This window comes from Rhamphochromis longiceps, linkage group LG14 (assembly GCF_057381845.1).
Source record: "Rhamphochromis longiceps isolate RC_006_pf linkage group LG14, R_longiceps_female_GT1.1, whole genome shotgun sequence".
NCBI lineage: Eukaryota > Metazoa > Chordata > Actinopteri > Cichliformes > Cichlidae > Rhamphochromis > Rhamphochromis longiceps.
Window position 1 is genome coordinate 8,391,177 of NC_140570.1, and position 17,971 is coordinate 8,409,147.

A 17,971-nucleotide genomic window follows, 5' to 3' on the forward strand; every position below is an offset into this window, starting at 1 on the left:
GGAGTTTGGCAGAACTACTAAAAGTTAGAAGTTATTTATACCCTTTCCCTGGAGCGTCATCGTGAGTCACATGACGGGGACTGATTGTAAGATGAGCCCTCTGTATATGGAACCCTTGAGGGAGAATCTTGTGTTTAAAAAAAATGAAGTAAAGTACATCTCTGAATATTCTTCACACCTCTGGAGGATTCTTATGAAACTACCACATGCTCATGAGTACTTTAGATCTTATGGAGAATTACATCACATCTCCAGAGTCCAGGAGAAAGTGGCCCCTGGGAGGGCGTAATGGAAAAATACTTATAGACTGCAACTGTTTAGAAGCAGCTGATGAAAAGTGAATTAATCCTGGAGTCACTGCTCACACTCTCTGCTGTCAAAGTCTATTAGAGTCTATATCTTATCGGACCACTCTATTTTTCCATCAATCTTCTGGACCATTCCGAGGCAAAAAATGTTTTCCATTTCCTTGCAAATGAGCCTGAGGTCTATGGATAAAATTTTAAAGATGTGTTTGAATAATGTAGGGACTTCATTTCCAACACATCTGTGCTGACAAATATTCTGAGAACTCTAGTCTGACGGTGGTCTTTTGAATCTCCAGCAGAAGTATCAGTGTAACAATAAAATAATCAAAAAATCCATCCCAAATAAAAGTGTATCAGTGCTGTTAGCATGACAGTCTTACAATCAGAAGTATTTTAGTGTCCTAGCTGTTAAAGGAGCCACTAACTGATTTCAATCTAGTGGTTCACCTCATGGAACTCATGGAAGTTCTGCTGCAGACTTTGTTCTGTTCTTCTGTTGTTGTTCTAGCATAATTTCCACCTGTTGGACCTGGTTTAAAATGAGATAATCAGAGAGGCTGAGAAGGAAAACCATTTTAGCCGATGATAGAGGGTTGAAATGTAAATGCACTTCAGAAGACCAACACATTTTCTGTCTGTTGTTTTAGATATCAGATGTTCTCTTCAAAATCCAGGAGTAACCTTAAACATATATGTAAATAAATAAATAAAAAGTTAATACTCAAGTGCAGTAACAGTTTTTATGTAGCAGAAGAAGACTATAAGTATAAAATATCAGTGTATTAGCAAAGCACTATTTTTACACCTTCAGCAGTTATTGCAGTATGTTAGTTAGTTTGTTAGTTTGGAGTTTTGTATCTGATCATTTTGATAGTGTAACTCTAATACTGACTGGCTCTTTGGTCTCTTCTTTGGTCTCCACCAGCCACTTAAAGGAAATAGCTCTACTTTATGTATCATGTATGAAAGAGAGCCAAGAGCATTAGGTTATTATGAGTTGTTATAAGGCAGAGAAGCGCTGCAGATTCATGTGAGATTCCCAAGATATTTAAAAGCTGGGGTTGAAAATTAAAGGTTTTGATAAAATGCCAAAAATTGCAGTTTTTCAAGTGGCCACTTGAGGCCAGCTCTAAAAGCACGTTAATCTGCACAGAACGTGATGTTCAAATGGGCAACTTTATACGAGAAATAACCATGATTATGGCATGGAGCAAAGACTAGTTTTGAGTTCTACAGATATTTTAGCCATTTCATAACAACTGCTGGTAAAACACAGAACAATGGTACAGTTGAAAAACACCTTAGTTCTTCAACACAGCCTGAACTAACTTCAGCTTTCTGTAATTTATTTGAGTAATCAGCAGGAATAGTGTCAAGGCTTCTTGACAGACATCTTGATCCCAAGAGGATCCCACACTGGTTCAGTGATGCTGAGGTCCGGGCTCTGAGGAGGGCTGTACCGGCTGATAGTGTTCCACTCTGGGCTTTGGTATGCTTTTATTGCATTGGCAGTTTGGGATCATTCCCATGCTGAAGCCGTTGCCAGTCACTGAGTCACTCTTCCACTGACATCATTTCTAAAAAGATTTCAGCGCAGATTTATCACACTAAAGAGGCAGGTGCTCTCAGGCCCATTGTCAGATACTTGATGGATTTTTTCTATTGATAACATAACTTTCAGATACTTTTAACATCTTTTTTTAGACCTGTCACTTCATTTGTCCTCACTTTAACGGTTTTCTCAAACTTTTTCAGGACACACTGCACACCATGTAGCAATGTGTCAGATTTTTTTTTAGCTAACAGCTCTGGAAATTACCTTATTGGTGCAAGGTACAAGGACTGAACTGAAAATGATTGAAAAGCAGCCAATGTCCAACGAAAAAAGTTGAAAGGCCCTCAGAAAGCTGGAGAACTTTTGCTCAAGACCTTTTTTTTTTTTTTTAATAAATTCTAAGCACATCTGGCAAAACATGAAGAAATGGAGGGAGACTCTTTCGCACAGTAGAGTTCATTCTGCTTAACTCCCTTTCTGTAAAATTCTATTAAAATTACTATGTTCAAAGTAACAAAAATAAATAGGGCTCAGATAAAAGGCCTGACCCTCCAGAAAGCAAAGCTAACATAGATGTTAAAGATCATGAAGGTCCCCTTGCAGTTTTATCTTCCATGTGATGTGACTGACCTGCTGACTGTTTGTGTCATTTAATTTCAAGGGCGCCTTCATTTGTTTTAAAAACGTGGCATCCAAAGGAGATTTCACCAGACACAGCCAAGGATCAGTTTGCAAACACTCCAAAGTGACTCCTCAAAAATCCAATGACTGCTGAGCATTAATGGTTGAATTGAATTTAGTTCCAATTAATCATTAGCATTATTGAATCAGTGGAGGCTGATTTCACTCTGTAGCTGACGTTCAGGCAAAAATAAATGTCATCATTTCTCTGTTGTCTGGTGACACAGGCATCACCCCCACACCCAGTAAGGCTAATGTGCTCATTACAAAAGAATGATAGTGCTTAATACTTTCAATTTAATTAGTCAGACTTGGTGACCATAGCGGAAATAAACCGCACTTACAAGGAGACTAAAATAAATCTTTATTTACTTCATTGGAGAAGGCAAATTATGAATAAATAATTTTCATCACTAGGCTGGGCGATGTGTTACAGTGTTCAAACAGGCAAGCCAGTGAATCACAAATATTCATGTAGGTGGGCGTACAGCACATGCAGGAGGTAGTGTGGCTCACTGCCCCGTGTGCCCTTTTCACCAAATGCAATCATGGAAGACTTTGTTATATAATAATAAAAGAAGGAATAATAAAAATGACATATTCTTACACTTGCAACCTCGGTATAGAAAGACAACAACAGACAACAAAGCCCTACATAAAAGGTTTGGTCTAGTTCTCTAACGTGATTTTGGAATAAAGGTGGGAAGACACATGATGCCTCAACTAGTTCCCGTTCTAGCACACACTTTAAATTGCACCTGACAGGTTGATTATTTGGCAGGCTACTCAAGGTCCAGTGGCCCTGAGCTGCAAAATACACACAAAAACAAACACTTCACTTTAGGGAAAAGGTAGGCACAGTCTTTTAAGATTTTGAATGCTGGGTCCAAAGTCTCTCGCTAAATGTTGGTACTGTTCTTGTGTAAAATATAAACTGAGGGAATGAAAGAGGAGCCCTGAGGAGCCTAAGGGAATACTTTAACAAAGATATTCAAATGATGTACACGATATAGGCAAAGTAGAGGACCACATACACACCATGAAGCTCACAGTTTTTGTTCTGATGTTAATGCCACAGAAGGCTTAGGTTCCTGTCCTGCCTAAATGCTTCCACTCTGTAGTAATACCACTTACAGCTGATTCTGGAATATCTCGGCTGAACTCTTCAGAATGGCCCATTTTCCCACAGATGCTTGTAAAAGCAGACTGCGTGGCTAGGTGCTTGATTTTATCCAACTGTGCCAATGGGACAGAAAACGTGAATTAAAACATGTAGAGGTGTTGCCCAAAATTATACAAGGCAACTATTCTAAGAGTAGAATAGAAAATAACCTAAAACAGCCCTACACTATCACTTCTGTTTCCATAAAGGGAAATATTGTGTTTGCACAACAGAGCCATCGCATCATCAGATTAGCTCACGTGTATCTGGCGCATTCATCCAGTTGTGTCATTCACCAAGGCAGGTTCTCACTGCAGCAAAGGAGTGCAGCGAGTTACAAACCTGGTTTTTGATCATATAACTTCAGTTTAAACACAGCCGACACATTTGCTTCAGTGATGGAAATGTGTGAATAAGGAGGAACATCCGATCAGCCAAGATTGACAAAAAAGGCAAAAGGCTGTGAGGGTTGTGTACGTGAAGCTACACACATTCAAAAGACAACACGTATGACACAACTTTAAAGAGAATGACTGCAAGGTAGACAAAGTCAGACTTCCATAAATGTGCTTGTTCTCCAGCCCACACACACACACACACACACACACACACTGATAAAGTTTTATTTAGATCCTCTCTGTAATCAACTGCCTTACTGGAGCAGATGCAATCTATTTTCATATTGCATTATGATTTATCAATACTACAATGATTACACAGTCATTTCATCTGTAATACAAGGAGTACCCACTGAAAAGTGTACTGTATCACTGTAGTGAATGTCTAAACATGCACTTTTGTTTCTTTTTCTTCAGTGTTTTAAAAGACCTATTAGTCACAATTTGGTAATTTTCTGAAACTAGAATCATTGTCGAAACATAAAAATCATCAGATCACATAACAGGATTTATCTTTGATTACCAACCTGTTTCATTGCACTCAAATGACTTTGTGCTTTTAGTTTCATAGTGTGCTGATGGGAGAGACGCCCCACGAGCGTGGGAGTCACAGTCTGACTGTGGGAGGGAGGCAAAATAAACCACTGACAGAACACTAAACAAGTTAAAGACAAGAAAAGAAAATTAACCATCTCCTGACCTGCAGGAAATTAGAAATTTGAAGTTAAAGTTTTAGAAGAAGATCAAAATGAACTGATTTTGACACATAATTCGAGACAGGTGAGTAAAAGGCACCGAGGCTACAAGCGACCTGAGCTTCTGCTGTGGCAACTCAGACAAGAGTTCAACAGACAACACCAGCTTACGCATGCTCTGTTTCATAACTCACATCTGGAACAATAAAGTCCTCTGGAATAGGGTCACACACCTGGATGGAAAAAAAGGGCACAAGGGATGTTTTCTTACAAAGACCTTCTCAGCCCGTCTTTTGCAACAAATTCAAGTAAAATCTGCTTCCTCTGTAAAACTGGTTTATCTGTGTTTCTGTGAGGTCCTTGAAACCACAAGATTTAGCACAGATTTATGTTGCTGTGGCTCTTTCACTGCAGACTAAAGGATGGGAGTTGGGGGTGTGGGAGTGTTTCAGAGTTAAGTATTGTTCTGGTCTCAGGTCTGTGCTGGTCCTGGCTGTCATTTTCCACCGTACATTCTCTCTATGTCATCCTGGTAATGTGTTTTCAGCTCCTTGCGTTTGAGCTTGAACGCATCAGTCACTAATCCTGTCTCAGGTGTCCACGGTTCTGGGCTCAGCCGGATCTTGCGGGGGATCTCAAAGCGTTCTAGCTGGGCTACAAAGGAAGAAGAAACATGAACTTGGTAAAACCTAGCTTGTGTCTGCAGCTCTGAGATGAAGCTTAACCCCTTCTCTGACTTTCTCACCTGCCAGTGCGGCCTCAGTAATGACCCTGAGGACGAGCTCCTCCACGGCTTTGCTGTTGCACAGCTCCTCCCATGACCCTCGGATACCGTACTGGTCAACCAGAGCCAACAGGTGCTTCTGATTGGGCACCACAAAGCCAATCACGTACGTCTCGTCACTGCAGAGCAGGAAGACGAGTCAAAGAGAAAGAAAAACAGAACAATTATTAGCTTAAACTGGTCTTCAGGATGTGGACGCTGGGCCGAATAAGGTAATGGAGCACCAGAGTGAGCAATCTTTGCAATCTTTTCGTCAGTGAGTGGCATATTTAGCCTTGTAAGGAGATGGAAAAACTACATGCTTGAGAGAGTGTGAACAGATTGCATGCTTCAAATCGCTTGACAAACAGCTGCACTGTGACCCAGAACTGAATAAATATTTCAGGCTGCAGAAACAGATCCAGGTTCTGAATCAGAAAAACAAAATGTTTTCGTGAATCTGTGGAAACACACAGAGCAGGAGGGCCTGCCACTTTTAGGGTACAAAATGAAGGTTTTTATTCCTACCGAATAATGAAAAACAGATTTGTTGTTATCTGAGCTTAATTCACTCTGCCTGTTTGTTATCTCGTGCAGGGCAGATACATGGAGCTTAATCAGAAAAATATTGCACCGCAGATCACCAGACAACCAAAACTTTAATAAATGGTCCATTCATCTTCTTCTGCTTGTCATTTGCTAGTTATTCGTCCATCACATAGCTAACACAGATATTCATGCTCACCCTTATACCTTACAACCAATTTAGAGCCTTTAGGCCACAGATGTGGGCCTGTGGATGTCCTGTGGACTGCAGCTTCAGCAGAATGGATTTTTTTTTTGGTACATCTGCTGTTAATGAATAAGACTGAGACATGGTAACAACTTTGGCTATTTTTTGTGTTCCCTCAAGCCATTCCTGAGCAAATTGCATCCTGCTGGGTGGGACTGCTGTCATTGGGGAGTGCCTTTGGCATGAAGGGTTTGCTTTGACAGTCTCAGTTTGTTAAGGTGGGTCGATATGTCAAAGTAACATTCATACAGATGAGGACACAATTATTACCCACCAATTAAATTTAAAGTTTTTGTCAGAATTTAGTGTTGTTGTTGTTTTTTAAACAGAGCAAAACATTTTTAATGTAACATTTCTTAGCATACCAGTTTTCTTTATAACATGTCAATTATTTCTGTTTGCACACAATAACAGACTCATTTAAGAAAAAACAAAAATGACCAATTATTATTAAATTAGTATCAATAAAGTTATTATTATTATTATTATTATTAGTGCCCTGAACCCTTTTTTGAACCACAGAACAAACTAGTGCTGTGCAATGATGTGCTTAAACTTTTAATGCTAAAAGAAAAAACTTCTGCAGAAAGACAGACTGAAATATGCTAAGGAAACCTGCATACTAGAAGCACGTCCTTTGGTCAGATGAAGTGAAAGTAAAGCTCTTTGGCCACAGAGATGCTGCTTATATTTAGAGAAAGAAGGGAGAGGCGTACGAATCTGGAGGGGCTTGAGAGATTCTCCAAAGAAGAATGGGCTGGGATTGTTCAGGACACGAGTTTGACTTACTGAAAACTACAACAAAAGACTGCAGGCTATTATATAGCATAAAGAACACATAATTAACTATTAGCATCAATAATTTTGACCTTGGTAGTTTTTGTAAAATAATTTTGCTTGTAAGCACACAAAATAAAACCAGGATGTTTGGAAAGGCTGTGTAAGAAATTCCTTGTTCTTCTAACTGGAACTTGGGAAATACTCTTTTAAAAAAAGAAACTTTCATAGAGGAACTAATAATTCTGTCCTCATCTGTATCTGTGCCAGAGGGTCCTGAGAGTGGTTGTTCTTGATGATGTGAGTCGGGCTGTGAGCTGGAAAGCTGCGGCTGACTGAGGGTGTTTATAGCAGCAACTGGAGTTAATGAAAAGATGCTGTTGTTGTTAGTGTGTGTAGCTGGGAGTTGCAAAGCTTCAGCCAAGCAGTGTGTAAACAGCAACCGTGCGAGTTAATAAAAAGTTAATGCTGAAAAGCATGAAAATGTCATTAGGTCTGCCGTGGTATGTTCACAATTATAGATTATGGAAAGAAGCTAATGCGAGAGGTCTATTTTATAATTAAAAGTCAAACCAATACGACGATCTAAAAGAACAGGATCCACAGAGATAATAAAGGTTTCAGTGGATCTGTAAACTACTCTTATGAATATTTCACTGCCCCACTCCTCACACACCTGTTGGCATAGGCACAGATGTTATCGATCAGAGGGCAGTTCTTCAGCATGGCCTCCACCTTTCCCAGGGAAACGTACTCTCCTGCCTGCAGCTTCACCAAGTCTTTCTTACGATCTGGAAACACAGCAAAGGGAGCAGCCTGTAAAAAGTGTGTATGTCCATGCATATATGTGGATGTATCTTAAAAAGAAAGGAGGAAGTGAGATAGAAGGATGCATTTTCTACTCAGCTGTGTGCATCTGAACAAAATGAACATCTTGCATCTGAACATCTTGATAAAAGAGGAAAGTAGGGGGCTGGGGCTGGCTCACTGAAGTAAACAGAAACGTGAAATCATACTAGGATGCGAAGTAAAATGTGATTTGTTAAAAGCTTTTCTGACACACTAAAAAATGGCAAGTGGAGATGAAAGGTTGTCTGGAACAAGACCAAGCATGAGAGTCACAACATGGGCAACAGCATGAGAATGTGAGCTTCAGACTTAGTGACGATAAAAACCAGGATAAGACCTTCTCGTTCTACACACTCCACCCACACACACACCTCCTCATGCCTCCTCACCAATGATCTTGAGACAGCCGTCTTCCTGAAACTCTCCAATGTCGCCTGTACTGAACCAACGCTGGCCGTTCTCGTCTACAAAGAAGTCCTCTTGGTTTTTCGCATCCTTCTTGTAGTATCCCATCGTTACGTTGGGCCCACCAATGAGAATCTCTCCCCTGGGATAAGGCTTGTCAGTGCTACGGTACCCACCTAAAAGCATCAGCAGATTAGAAATGAAAAAACATTTATTGGACTGAATCTGCTACATCATAACACTGCTGAGAAACAAAACCCCCCCAAAAATCAGATGGTATGTTTACTTAAAATTCTATTTTTACTCTGCAAGGAATAAACTCAACTCGATAAGTATCAAAACTTCAACAGAGTGCAATGAAAGTGAGTTATGATTCCTTACGTAAAAAGTGGAGAGACCAGTGCTGTCCTTACAAGGTTACAGAGCAATGCTCAAAGTCCCACCAGGCAGGGAAATGTGAAAGAAAGTGTTGGATCAAGTGCGTATGTGTGTAAAAGATGACCCATAAAGAAACAAAACATGCAGACTGATGTTTTTTTGAATATGAATGCAAATGACTGTGTTTATACCATCATAAAATGTGTGTGTATATGTGCGTAGTGCCTCTCCCAGTCTCACTCACCCTCCACCCAGTCTTTAAGCTTGATCTCACAGCACACCAGTGGTCCTCCCACTCTCCCAGTGCTGTAATCCCACACTAGAACAGACAACACACATAGACACGCGCACATATCAGGGAGCACACTAGCATCTAGGCACAACATTTATTGCCATAGCAACACGACCTGACTTGCTCCCTCGCCATGGAAACCCCATCCCTAAGGAGTGTTCGCAACTCAGTGTTTTCCTGACTCAGATGACCACAGTGGATTTGATGGGTCTGTTGGTCTGGTCTGCCTGGGAAAGGCTGATAGGGTTTCTTACATTTCGCAAATGCTTTGGCAGTGGAACAGATAGATTAATTCATATCTGATTATTGGGACAGACATTGGCACCGTAGTTATGTGAAACATTCTTGGTCTTCATGTTTATGAGGGAATGGAGACTATCACTCTTTCTTCTGTTTTCTTTTACAAAACTCATAAAATTTCATATTCATTTCTTTTTCTCTTTCCTTTTTAAAAAAAAACTTGATAGGGTCTCAGTGTAGCGTGACTTATTGCTAATGTTGATTTTTCCACACCACTCTGCTGAAAACAGATAATATACTCCCTTTTTTTGTTTACTGCAACCCACGCACTGTATATCTACTAATTATTTTCCTCTTATCCATTTTCCCATCCTGGCTATAAGGCCTCTGTCCCTCTTTGTGTTCTCCCCCTGTTTTTATCTCTGCTTTCAGGCTGTCGAAGTTGACGGGAATTTCATGGGGAAAAACCACAAAATAGGAGGGTGCCAGGATTTGATTGGAAAAATATGGGAAAATTGAGAAAAAACTGGTAGTAAGTATATTTTTATGTTACGTGCCTGGGCTCTATAGATGTAAATTAGCAGCTTTACTAAAGCCCAGCATGTTTACATCTTATATATTCACATTGATATCCAGTAATATGGAATGTCCCTGTTAAATAAACAAATAAACACAACAAGCTAGCAATTTTGCCTGAAAAAATGTGATTTGTGAAATTCTAAGGATGCCTAAAATATTGGCAATATCCCATTTTTATTCTTACATATCATGATAAAATCAGCAATAAAGTGTAATACTGTACATAAACAGTGTCTGTCCCTCTGTTTGTCTGTCTTCCACTGCACACAGACTAAGCATAACGTAACAGTGGTTTGGAGTGTCGCTTCCAGCTGTTTATGAAGCGGGGGTCCTGTCTGTGACTTTATTAAATGCCCTGCAGATTTACAGGGTAACCTGCAGTAGCGCTGCCCATTTCGGTATCCATAAAGCACAATAGTAAAATGTGACCTTAAAATTATTTCTCCCTCTATGTTCACTAAAGGAGGTCTGTAGCTTTAGCTATGCTGAGATTTTTAGGTACACCTAGCAGTAGCTACTACAGTCTACTACCATTGTAGTGAGGCATTTCCCTTGTTTAGTCTAGCCTCGTTTATAAAAATAGGGTCAGCAGAATAATAGGCACAACTGTGAGTGTGTCACAATGATACCAATACACTTGGTGATCATACAGCTGAATCAAAGCATGTGTAAAACAGTTAAAAAAAAAACAGGACTGTACTGGACTGAATTAGTTAAACTGGTTGAAGCTAATAAACTCACAAGTGAGTGTATTTTTTTCATTTGCACAAGACAGATGGGAACTGTGATCTGACTGATTGTTGCCAAATAGGATACAGGAATTTTACACTGAATGTGTTCAGCTCACATTAAAAATACTGATGACCGGCAGTGCTAACACTCAGACTCTGAGTAGCTACACCTGTGGTATGAATATTAAAGTCCTTGGTTATTTTCAGAAAACTTGACCTCTGACCTTGACATGGGTTGAGGTCACAGAGATTTGAACTCATCTGAGATTTTTAACAGATGCGCCTTTGGTATAAACTAGAAAAATTACATCCGCTCACTCTCGATTGATCAATTTTCATATTCATCAACTTGGGTGTCCATCCCATCCGCTCACTAGGTGGGGTGATGACAATACATCATCAGCCTTTTAGGGCTGAGGGGTAAAAATTAATGACATAAAATGTTTTCGTTTTTCTAATTTGTGAGTGGTTTGAAATTTTACACATTTCAAACTAAAATAATTTCACACATTACAAATCTTACAGTAGGCATGCCTACTGTAAGATTTCCATTCATGCTCACACTCGCTAATGGTTCCAGCTCCACAGGTCTCCGTCAGGCCGTATCCTTGACCCACTGGGCAGCAGAAACACACATTCATGAAACGCTGCGTGGCTGCTGAGAGTGGCGCTCCACCTGAAAGCAACACCCGTGTCCGTCCTCCTAGCAGAGAGCGGACTTTCCTGAACACCAGTCTGGATGAACAAAGGAGGAAATACATGAAGAAATTATGACTTTTAAATATTCCTTGAGAGTCCAAGCTGCAAATGCAACAGTAATTGGTGATATAAGTCTCCATACCTGTCACACAGTGGTGTGCTGTATCCTTTGGCGAGCTGCTCCAGTTTGTAGTTGTATGCCAGAATGAAGAGTGTTCGCTGAACACAGTTCATCTCCTCGACCTTTGTCATCACGTTCTTATAGATACGGTCCATGATCTCCTGAAGTCAGGAGGCGGGACAGGGTGAAAAGAAAAAGAGCATTATTATGTAAAAGGTAACAATAAGAGCAACAGTTAAGACTGATACAGATACAGAGAAAAGACTAAAATGATGGTTAAGAAATGTAATTTTTATAGTTAATCTATAAGTGAACTTACAGCTGTGGTGATTATTAAAGGTGATTATACTGGAGTCAGAGCAATGAAGAGTAGTATGTATCTGAACTCTGGCACGAAGCAGAACTTGAGCAATGCTGGATTTTAGAGACCAGTGCAAGTTTATATGGTGCAAAAAGATCGCAATATAAATATCTAAGCCAATATTTTTTTTTCTTAGAAACATTTGGTAAATAAATCAATGAGAGTTTGTTAAAGTTTTTTTGAAAGCACGGAAAAGAATCCAGCCATTGTAAGTTGGAGCACACTCTGCTGGACAGACTATGCGATGACACCGGTTCTAATGTTACCCTAAGCATGTTTTTTCAGCATCAATGTGCAGAAATGTTTGACATCTAAACCAACATATACACTGATAGCAATATCCCTGTCACAGGACGACAATAGGAGTTAACCTTCATGTTGGGTGGGCTTAGACATATGGTCCCTGCTTTGGAGGTTTTTAAAAAAAGACTAAACACTAATGTGTTCAAAACCCCCAAATCTCATATTTAAGAAACTTTATAAAACAAAAGAAAAGATCAACACAAGCAAGCACACATGCACGTGTGCTCTTCAATTCTGGTTTCATAACTATAAGGCTCCCCAATGGATATCTAATGTGTTTCTAATTTCTATGTGACCTACAAAACTAAAAAAACAAACAAAACAAAAGCAAACCAGAAGAAGGAATCTCTCTTTGGAATAAACAAAACCATGTGGTAAACCCACTACTAACTGTGGCCCTAAACATTAGATTGTTTTTTTTATATTTATTTTTTGACATTTAGCCTTTGTTGGATAGGAAGGTAGGGGGACGACACACAGGATTGGAGCAGACTCAAACCCAGGCCCCTGCAGTGGCAGCAGCTCAACCAGGTGAGCTAAAGCAGCTCCTTCTGAGCTCCTTTGTTTAAAGTATAACAATATGCCAGATAAGCGACAAAGCAAAACATTTAGGACTTCCTTGGAACAGCTTTCACTGATACATTACAGGAGAATTATCACCAGAATGAGCATCTGTATTCATCTCTATTCTGATTAACACTAAGTTTCAGCTGAAGTACTTTCTGAGCACCAAACAACAGACAGACTTAGAAATGAGCTGGTGAACATTAAGCAGCAGAGGATGCAGATATTTTTCCACAGGAGTCCAAGAACAGACTAAAAAAAAGGAAGTATCACATTTCAATCTGCCTGGTGGCCAGAAACTTGGAGGTCCTAGTGAATGCACATGTTTCTCTGTTAATACTGGGTAACTAAGCCACTGTCAGTCATATCAGCTCAAACTATCTTCTTTCCAATGCCCAAAATGCCTTAGCCCAACATTCACAACAAATATCTTCTTTGCTAAAAATGGGCTGAAGTGGTACTAGGAACATGACGGTACAAGGAAGAGCAATGTCAATCATGGGAAGTGGTATCAATTTGTATTACCAAAGGGACTGTGGTGCAGAGAACAGAAACCCACAGATCAAGAGCACTTCATCATCTACATCAGTGTCGACAAAAGGCTGGACATGGTGAAATGGGGAAAGGGCACAAACAAACCCCCCTCCCACCAAAAAAACAATAAAAACCAGCTGGTCCTGTTGGGTTTGTGCATGTGTGTGTACGTGTGTGCATGAAGCAGTGAGAGAGGAAGTCGACACAGGATCCATGCAGCCGCCTGCTGTCATATCACAGCAAACAATTTGTATGTGTGTGCGTGTCGTGGGGATAACCACATGGGGCTTTCTCACGTTCTGTTTACAGCTGTGAATGGTTCCAGAAACTGGGGCCCTCTGGCCTTTACACTACGACCACTGGGAGATGGGGGTGGGGGGGGTGGGGGGGGGGGGTGTCTCCATGTGAGTGAGAGGGAGAGAAGAGTGCATCCTGTATTGAATACAACTAGCTTGTTAGATGACATTCATTTTCAGGCGTCTTCAGTATTGGCAATGGTCACAGTCAAACAACAAGATATGGGAAAACAAAATCCTGAATGGAGGAAAAGTACCGAGACTATCACTTTATCAATGTGTCTGCAGTCTGTTGACTTTTGAACAACTGGTAGGTTAGCAAATGTAACTTTTCATCCTAATAATACAGTTAAAACAATTTACATGTAAATACAGTGTGAACTTGGGCATCAAACTGGTAAAGTTTTTAAAAAAAGGATAAGAACTTTGAGGCCACAATGTACACAGATTTGCTCATTATGGAATGTCATATTAATTTGGAGCAGTTTCTCTTTGCCAGCATAAAATTAATTTATTTCACAACACTCTTTCACTCACGCATTTCCGTCTGGGATTAATAAAGTTCTGATTCTGATTAGATGCCTTCTGGAGAGACGTTTTATGGTGAGACAAGATAAAGACTTGGCTATGTGGCCACAATGATAAGAGATATGTGGAGGGGTAAAGGGTTTTCAGTGAGAAGCTCAACTTCTGAAAAACAACCCCACACCATAATCGCCCTTCCACCAAACTTGTACACTTTACCGTTCTCCTGGCAACCACCAAAACCAGACTCGTTCATTGGATTGAGAGACCGAGAGGCGTAATTCATCACTCCAGACAACAGTGGTGGCGTGCTTTACACCACTGCATCCAACGCTTTGCATTGTAATTGGTGATATAAGACTTGCAGGCAGCAGCTCAGACATTAAAACCCATTCCATGAAGCTCTCTACACACCGTTCTTGAGGTAATTAGGAAACCACATGAAGTTTGAAGGTTTGTTGCTAACATCGCTCTGTGATTTTACTTGGCCTACCACTTCATGGCTGAGTGATTCTTGATACCAGTTGCTTCCACTTTGTTATTAACCCACTGCACAAAGTGATGTTGGAGTGACATCTTTTATAAGTCATTTTTGGACCTCCAATTTTGGCCCACTGAAGGGGCTGTTTTGTAACACCAGGCATTCACAATGAAACAGGATACTTGATACTTAATGCAAATGCTCTTTTAAACTTATAAAACACACTGTTTCATAAGTTTAAGAGCAAAAGGAATTTAAACATTTTCTAAATACTCTAACCATTACTATTTTACATAGATTTCAACATATTTAATATTTCAACACATTTCAATAAATGACAGTTTTAACCTGGTTACAAACAAATGAGTTGATTAACTAAAATACTATCTATATTGGGACCGACAGACCCAATATAGACATGATCACACATCCACCAATCAGTGTTTAGCGGGAACACCTACAGCTGACTGTCGAACATTTAGTAGCAAGAAAATGTCACAACTGGACTTGTTACACAGGTGGTATCCTATCACTGTACCACGCTGGACTTGACTGAGCTCCTGAGAGCGAGCTGTTCTTTCACAAATGTTTGTAGAAGCAGTCTGCATGTAGAAGTGCTTGATTTTATTTACCTGTGACTAGAATATCTGAATTCAATGATTTGGATGTGTGAGTGAAGACATTTGGCAACATGTTGTACAAGTTTCCATCCTAGAAAAAGAGCAATGAAGAAATAATTAAAAGCCCCCAAATTACCACGACCTTTATGCCCATGTTGAGTGGATGTAAACCTCTGACCACAACTGTATGTGTCCACTTCTATTGACTACTTGAAGAAATAACATTTATCATACTATGGCTGTAGATATAGCTGTTATAGCTTTCTGAATTGAAGCATGGATTGGACTTTAAAGTATTCCAAAAATACTACAGCCTCCAAAACACAATTTCAGTATATGAATTTTGTAGAATGTCCCGGGAAGAGACACGTATCCTTTTGGAGTTGTGTCAGGATGAGCATCAAGCATAAAACTCTTCCAAATCAAGCATGTGGCGCTACCCGCTGTGACAACTTGTGAATAAGGACGTGGTTGTAGAATGGGGGAAAATTAAGATACTGCAAGCTGGAAAATGCAAACTAAAAGACACTTTAACAGTAAAATATAATATAATTAAGACTTCTTTTGGACCTGTAGACACCCTGTTTCTCCAACACGACTGAACAGAGTGCTAAATTTTGTTGAGTATTTGTATGAATATCTCTCTGCAGCAAAGCACAATAAAACTACAACCAGAAGAACCTTCAAAAGCGTGAACACTTGGATTCGTTTGAAGTCATGTTTCAGGCCACAGTCTGAATTTTAGTCCATCATATACCATCATTTTTTCCCCCTTTTAATAATAATCACTTCATACACATCATACATCTACCAAGTAGCTACTAAATGTGGTTTTTGGTTTAGAGCAAATGGGGGTGGGGGGTAGGTTTTTGGACTCTTTCACTTAAAACAGCCATCTGCAGCATTTCTACCAAACCAAAAGTTGAGTGTTGTAAAAGGAAAGTGAAAAGACTGAAACAAACAACTTGTAGCTACAAATGACCTAATTTCACATTAAAGTTTTTTGCATTAACTGTGTAAAATGTTAAAAATGTCCACGTGATTAGAGCAGCTTAAATTCTGACATATTCTGACTACCTTGGGGTGTTCTTTAATAAACAAACTGTAAAAAAAATTTAAGCAAAGCCCATCTCGGAGTCCTTACTGCTGAAATGGATTAATTAGTAAAATTTACTTCAAAGACAAGCTGCACTAGGTAACCACAAATATTCAACTTAGACCCCTGGGAATCAAACATTGTCTGGTGATTAAATGCAGCATTGACCATTGGTAGGATGTATTTACGTCAGACCAAGATCCAGCAGATCCAAGACTGCTGGACTCTATCACTGCTATTCCATGAGTAAACCTTGTGCACAGGCCTCAAATGCAAGCCAGCAGCATTGTTTGACATACAGACTCAAGTCGAGTGAGTCAGTGAGTGATACTGTTATTGTTAATGGTAATGGTTCTCTAACACTATGCTGGACAGTGCATTAAGCCATACCGGGACCGCTGCCATCAGAGTGGGCTGGAGCATACTGGTGTCTCCTTTGCTTCCTTTCTTGATCTTTGTTGACTTAGGGTGGGAGAAAGAAACATCAATTGATAATTTAAATTATTACATTTGTAATTAGCTGTTACCTCATTTTTGGGGTTTGTTTTGCACATATTCGGACTGAAATGATGTCTAAAAATCTACTAGATCCAGCTATATACTGTCATGAAAAAGTAAAAGTATCCCCTCTGTCCACTTTAAGGTTGTTTTTGTATCAGTACATAACAGAAAAATAATCTGATGCTTAGCGGGATCTAAAATTATTTAAATACAACCTCAGATGAATATGTTATATTGGTTCATTATTTATTTAACAAAAAGTATGCCCCTGCTGTTTCCACAGGAATTCAGAGGGTAAATAGCAAGCATGTCCTGCAAATCAAACACATGCTTAGAACTGATCATCTGCAAGTGTGAGCACATCTATAAAACCAGAAGTTTTGGTAGTTTGCTGGTCTCGAGTATCCACATGAGTGTTGACAGATGCAGTGGAGGAAAGACATCAGAAATGATCTTAGAAGAGTAATTGTTGGTGCTCATCAGTCTGAGAAGGGTTATCAGGTCATCTCCAAACTATTTGAAGTCCATCATTCTGCAGCGAGAAAGATTATTCACAAGTGGAAAACATTCAAGACAGCTGTCCATCTTCCCAGGAGTGGACGTCCCAGCAAATTCACCCCAAGGTCAGACAGAGCAATCCTCAGAGAAACTGCAAAAAACCCAAGAGCTAAATCTCAGACTCTACAGGCCTTTAACCCTTAAACTTCAGGTCAGTATAATTAGAAAGAGAAGTATTTTTTATTTGGAAGGGTTGTCAGGAGAAAGCCTCGCAACTAAACTTCCGCAACAATGTCCTTTGGACAGATGAGACCAAAGTGGAGATGTCTGGCCATACACAGCACAATCACCTTATATTAACTTTATACCAACTGTATAAGGCTTCATGATTTGGGCTTGTTTTTAAGCCACATGACCTGGGCACTCCTTGGATACCAAAGTATTCTACAGCCCTGTGTGAGGCCATCTGTTCTACAATTAAAGCGTGGCTGAAATTGGATCATGCAAAAGGATAATGATCCTAATTTCAGCAGCAAATCTACAAAAAATGGCTGAAAAGAGAAAGAAATCAAGGTGCTGCATTGGTCCAGTCAAAGTCCAGACCTCAGCCTGACTGAAATGCTATGGCTAAGAGACCGGCGCATAAAGGTATCACAAACCTCAATGAACTGAAGCACGACTGTAAAGAAGAGTGGGCCGAAATTCCTCCACAATGATGTGAGAGACTGATAAAGTCATACAGGATGTTACTGTTTCTAAACGAGGT

At 39.8% G+C, this 17,971-nt stretch overlaps 1 protein-coding gene across 2 annotated transcripts in view; it reads right to left on the reverse strand.

The window, feature by feature from the left end:
- Positions 1-2,912: 2,912 nt before the first annotated feature.
- acsl3a (acyl-CoA synthetase long chain family member 3a) overlaps positions 2,913-17,971 on the reverse strand; it is a 46,193-nt gene continuing 31,134 nt past the window's right edge. For both annotated transcript variants that reach the window (XM_085379486.1, XM_085379487.1), the window contains exons 8-15: positions 16,597-16,668; positions 11,448-11,587; positions 11,169-11,341; positions 9,009-9,083; positions 8,371-8,562; positions 7,809-7,923; positions 5,545-5,702; positions 2,913-5,453 (exon numbers count right to left, since the gene is read on the reverse strand). In XM_085379486.1, the coding sequence (XP_085235612.1) occupies positions 5,296-5,453; positions 5,545-5,702; positions 7,809-7,923; positions 8,371-8,562; positions 9,009-9,083; positions 11,169-11,341; positions 11,448-11,587; positions 16,597-16,668 (1,083 nt within the window). In that variant the 3' untranslated portion in view covers positions 2,913-5,295. The remainder of the gene's footprint in view (positions 5,454-5,544; positions 5,703-7,808; positions 7,924-8,370; positions 8,563-9,008; positions 9,084-11,168; positions 11,342-11,447; positions 11,588-16,596; positions 16,669-17,971) is intronic.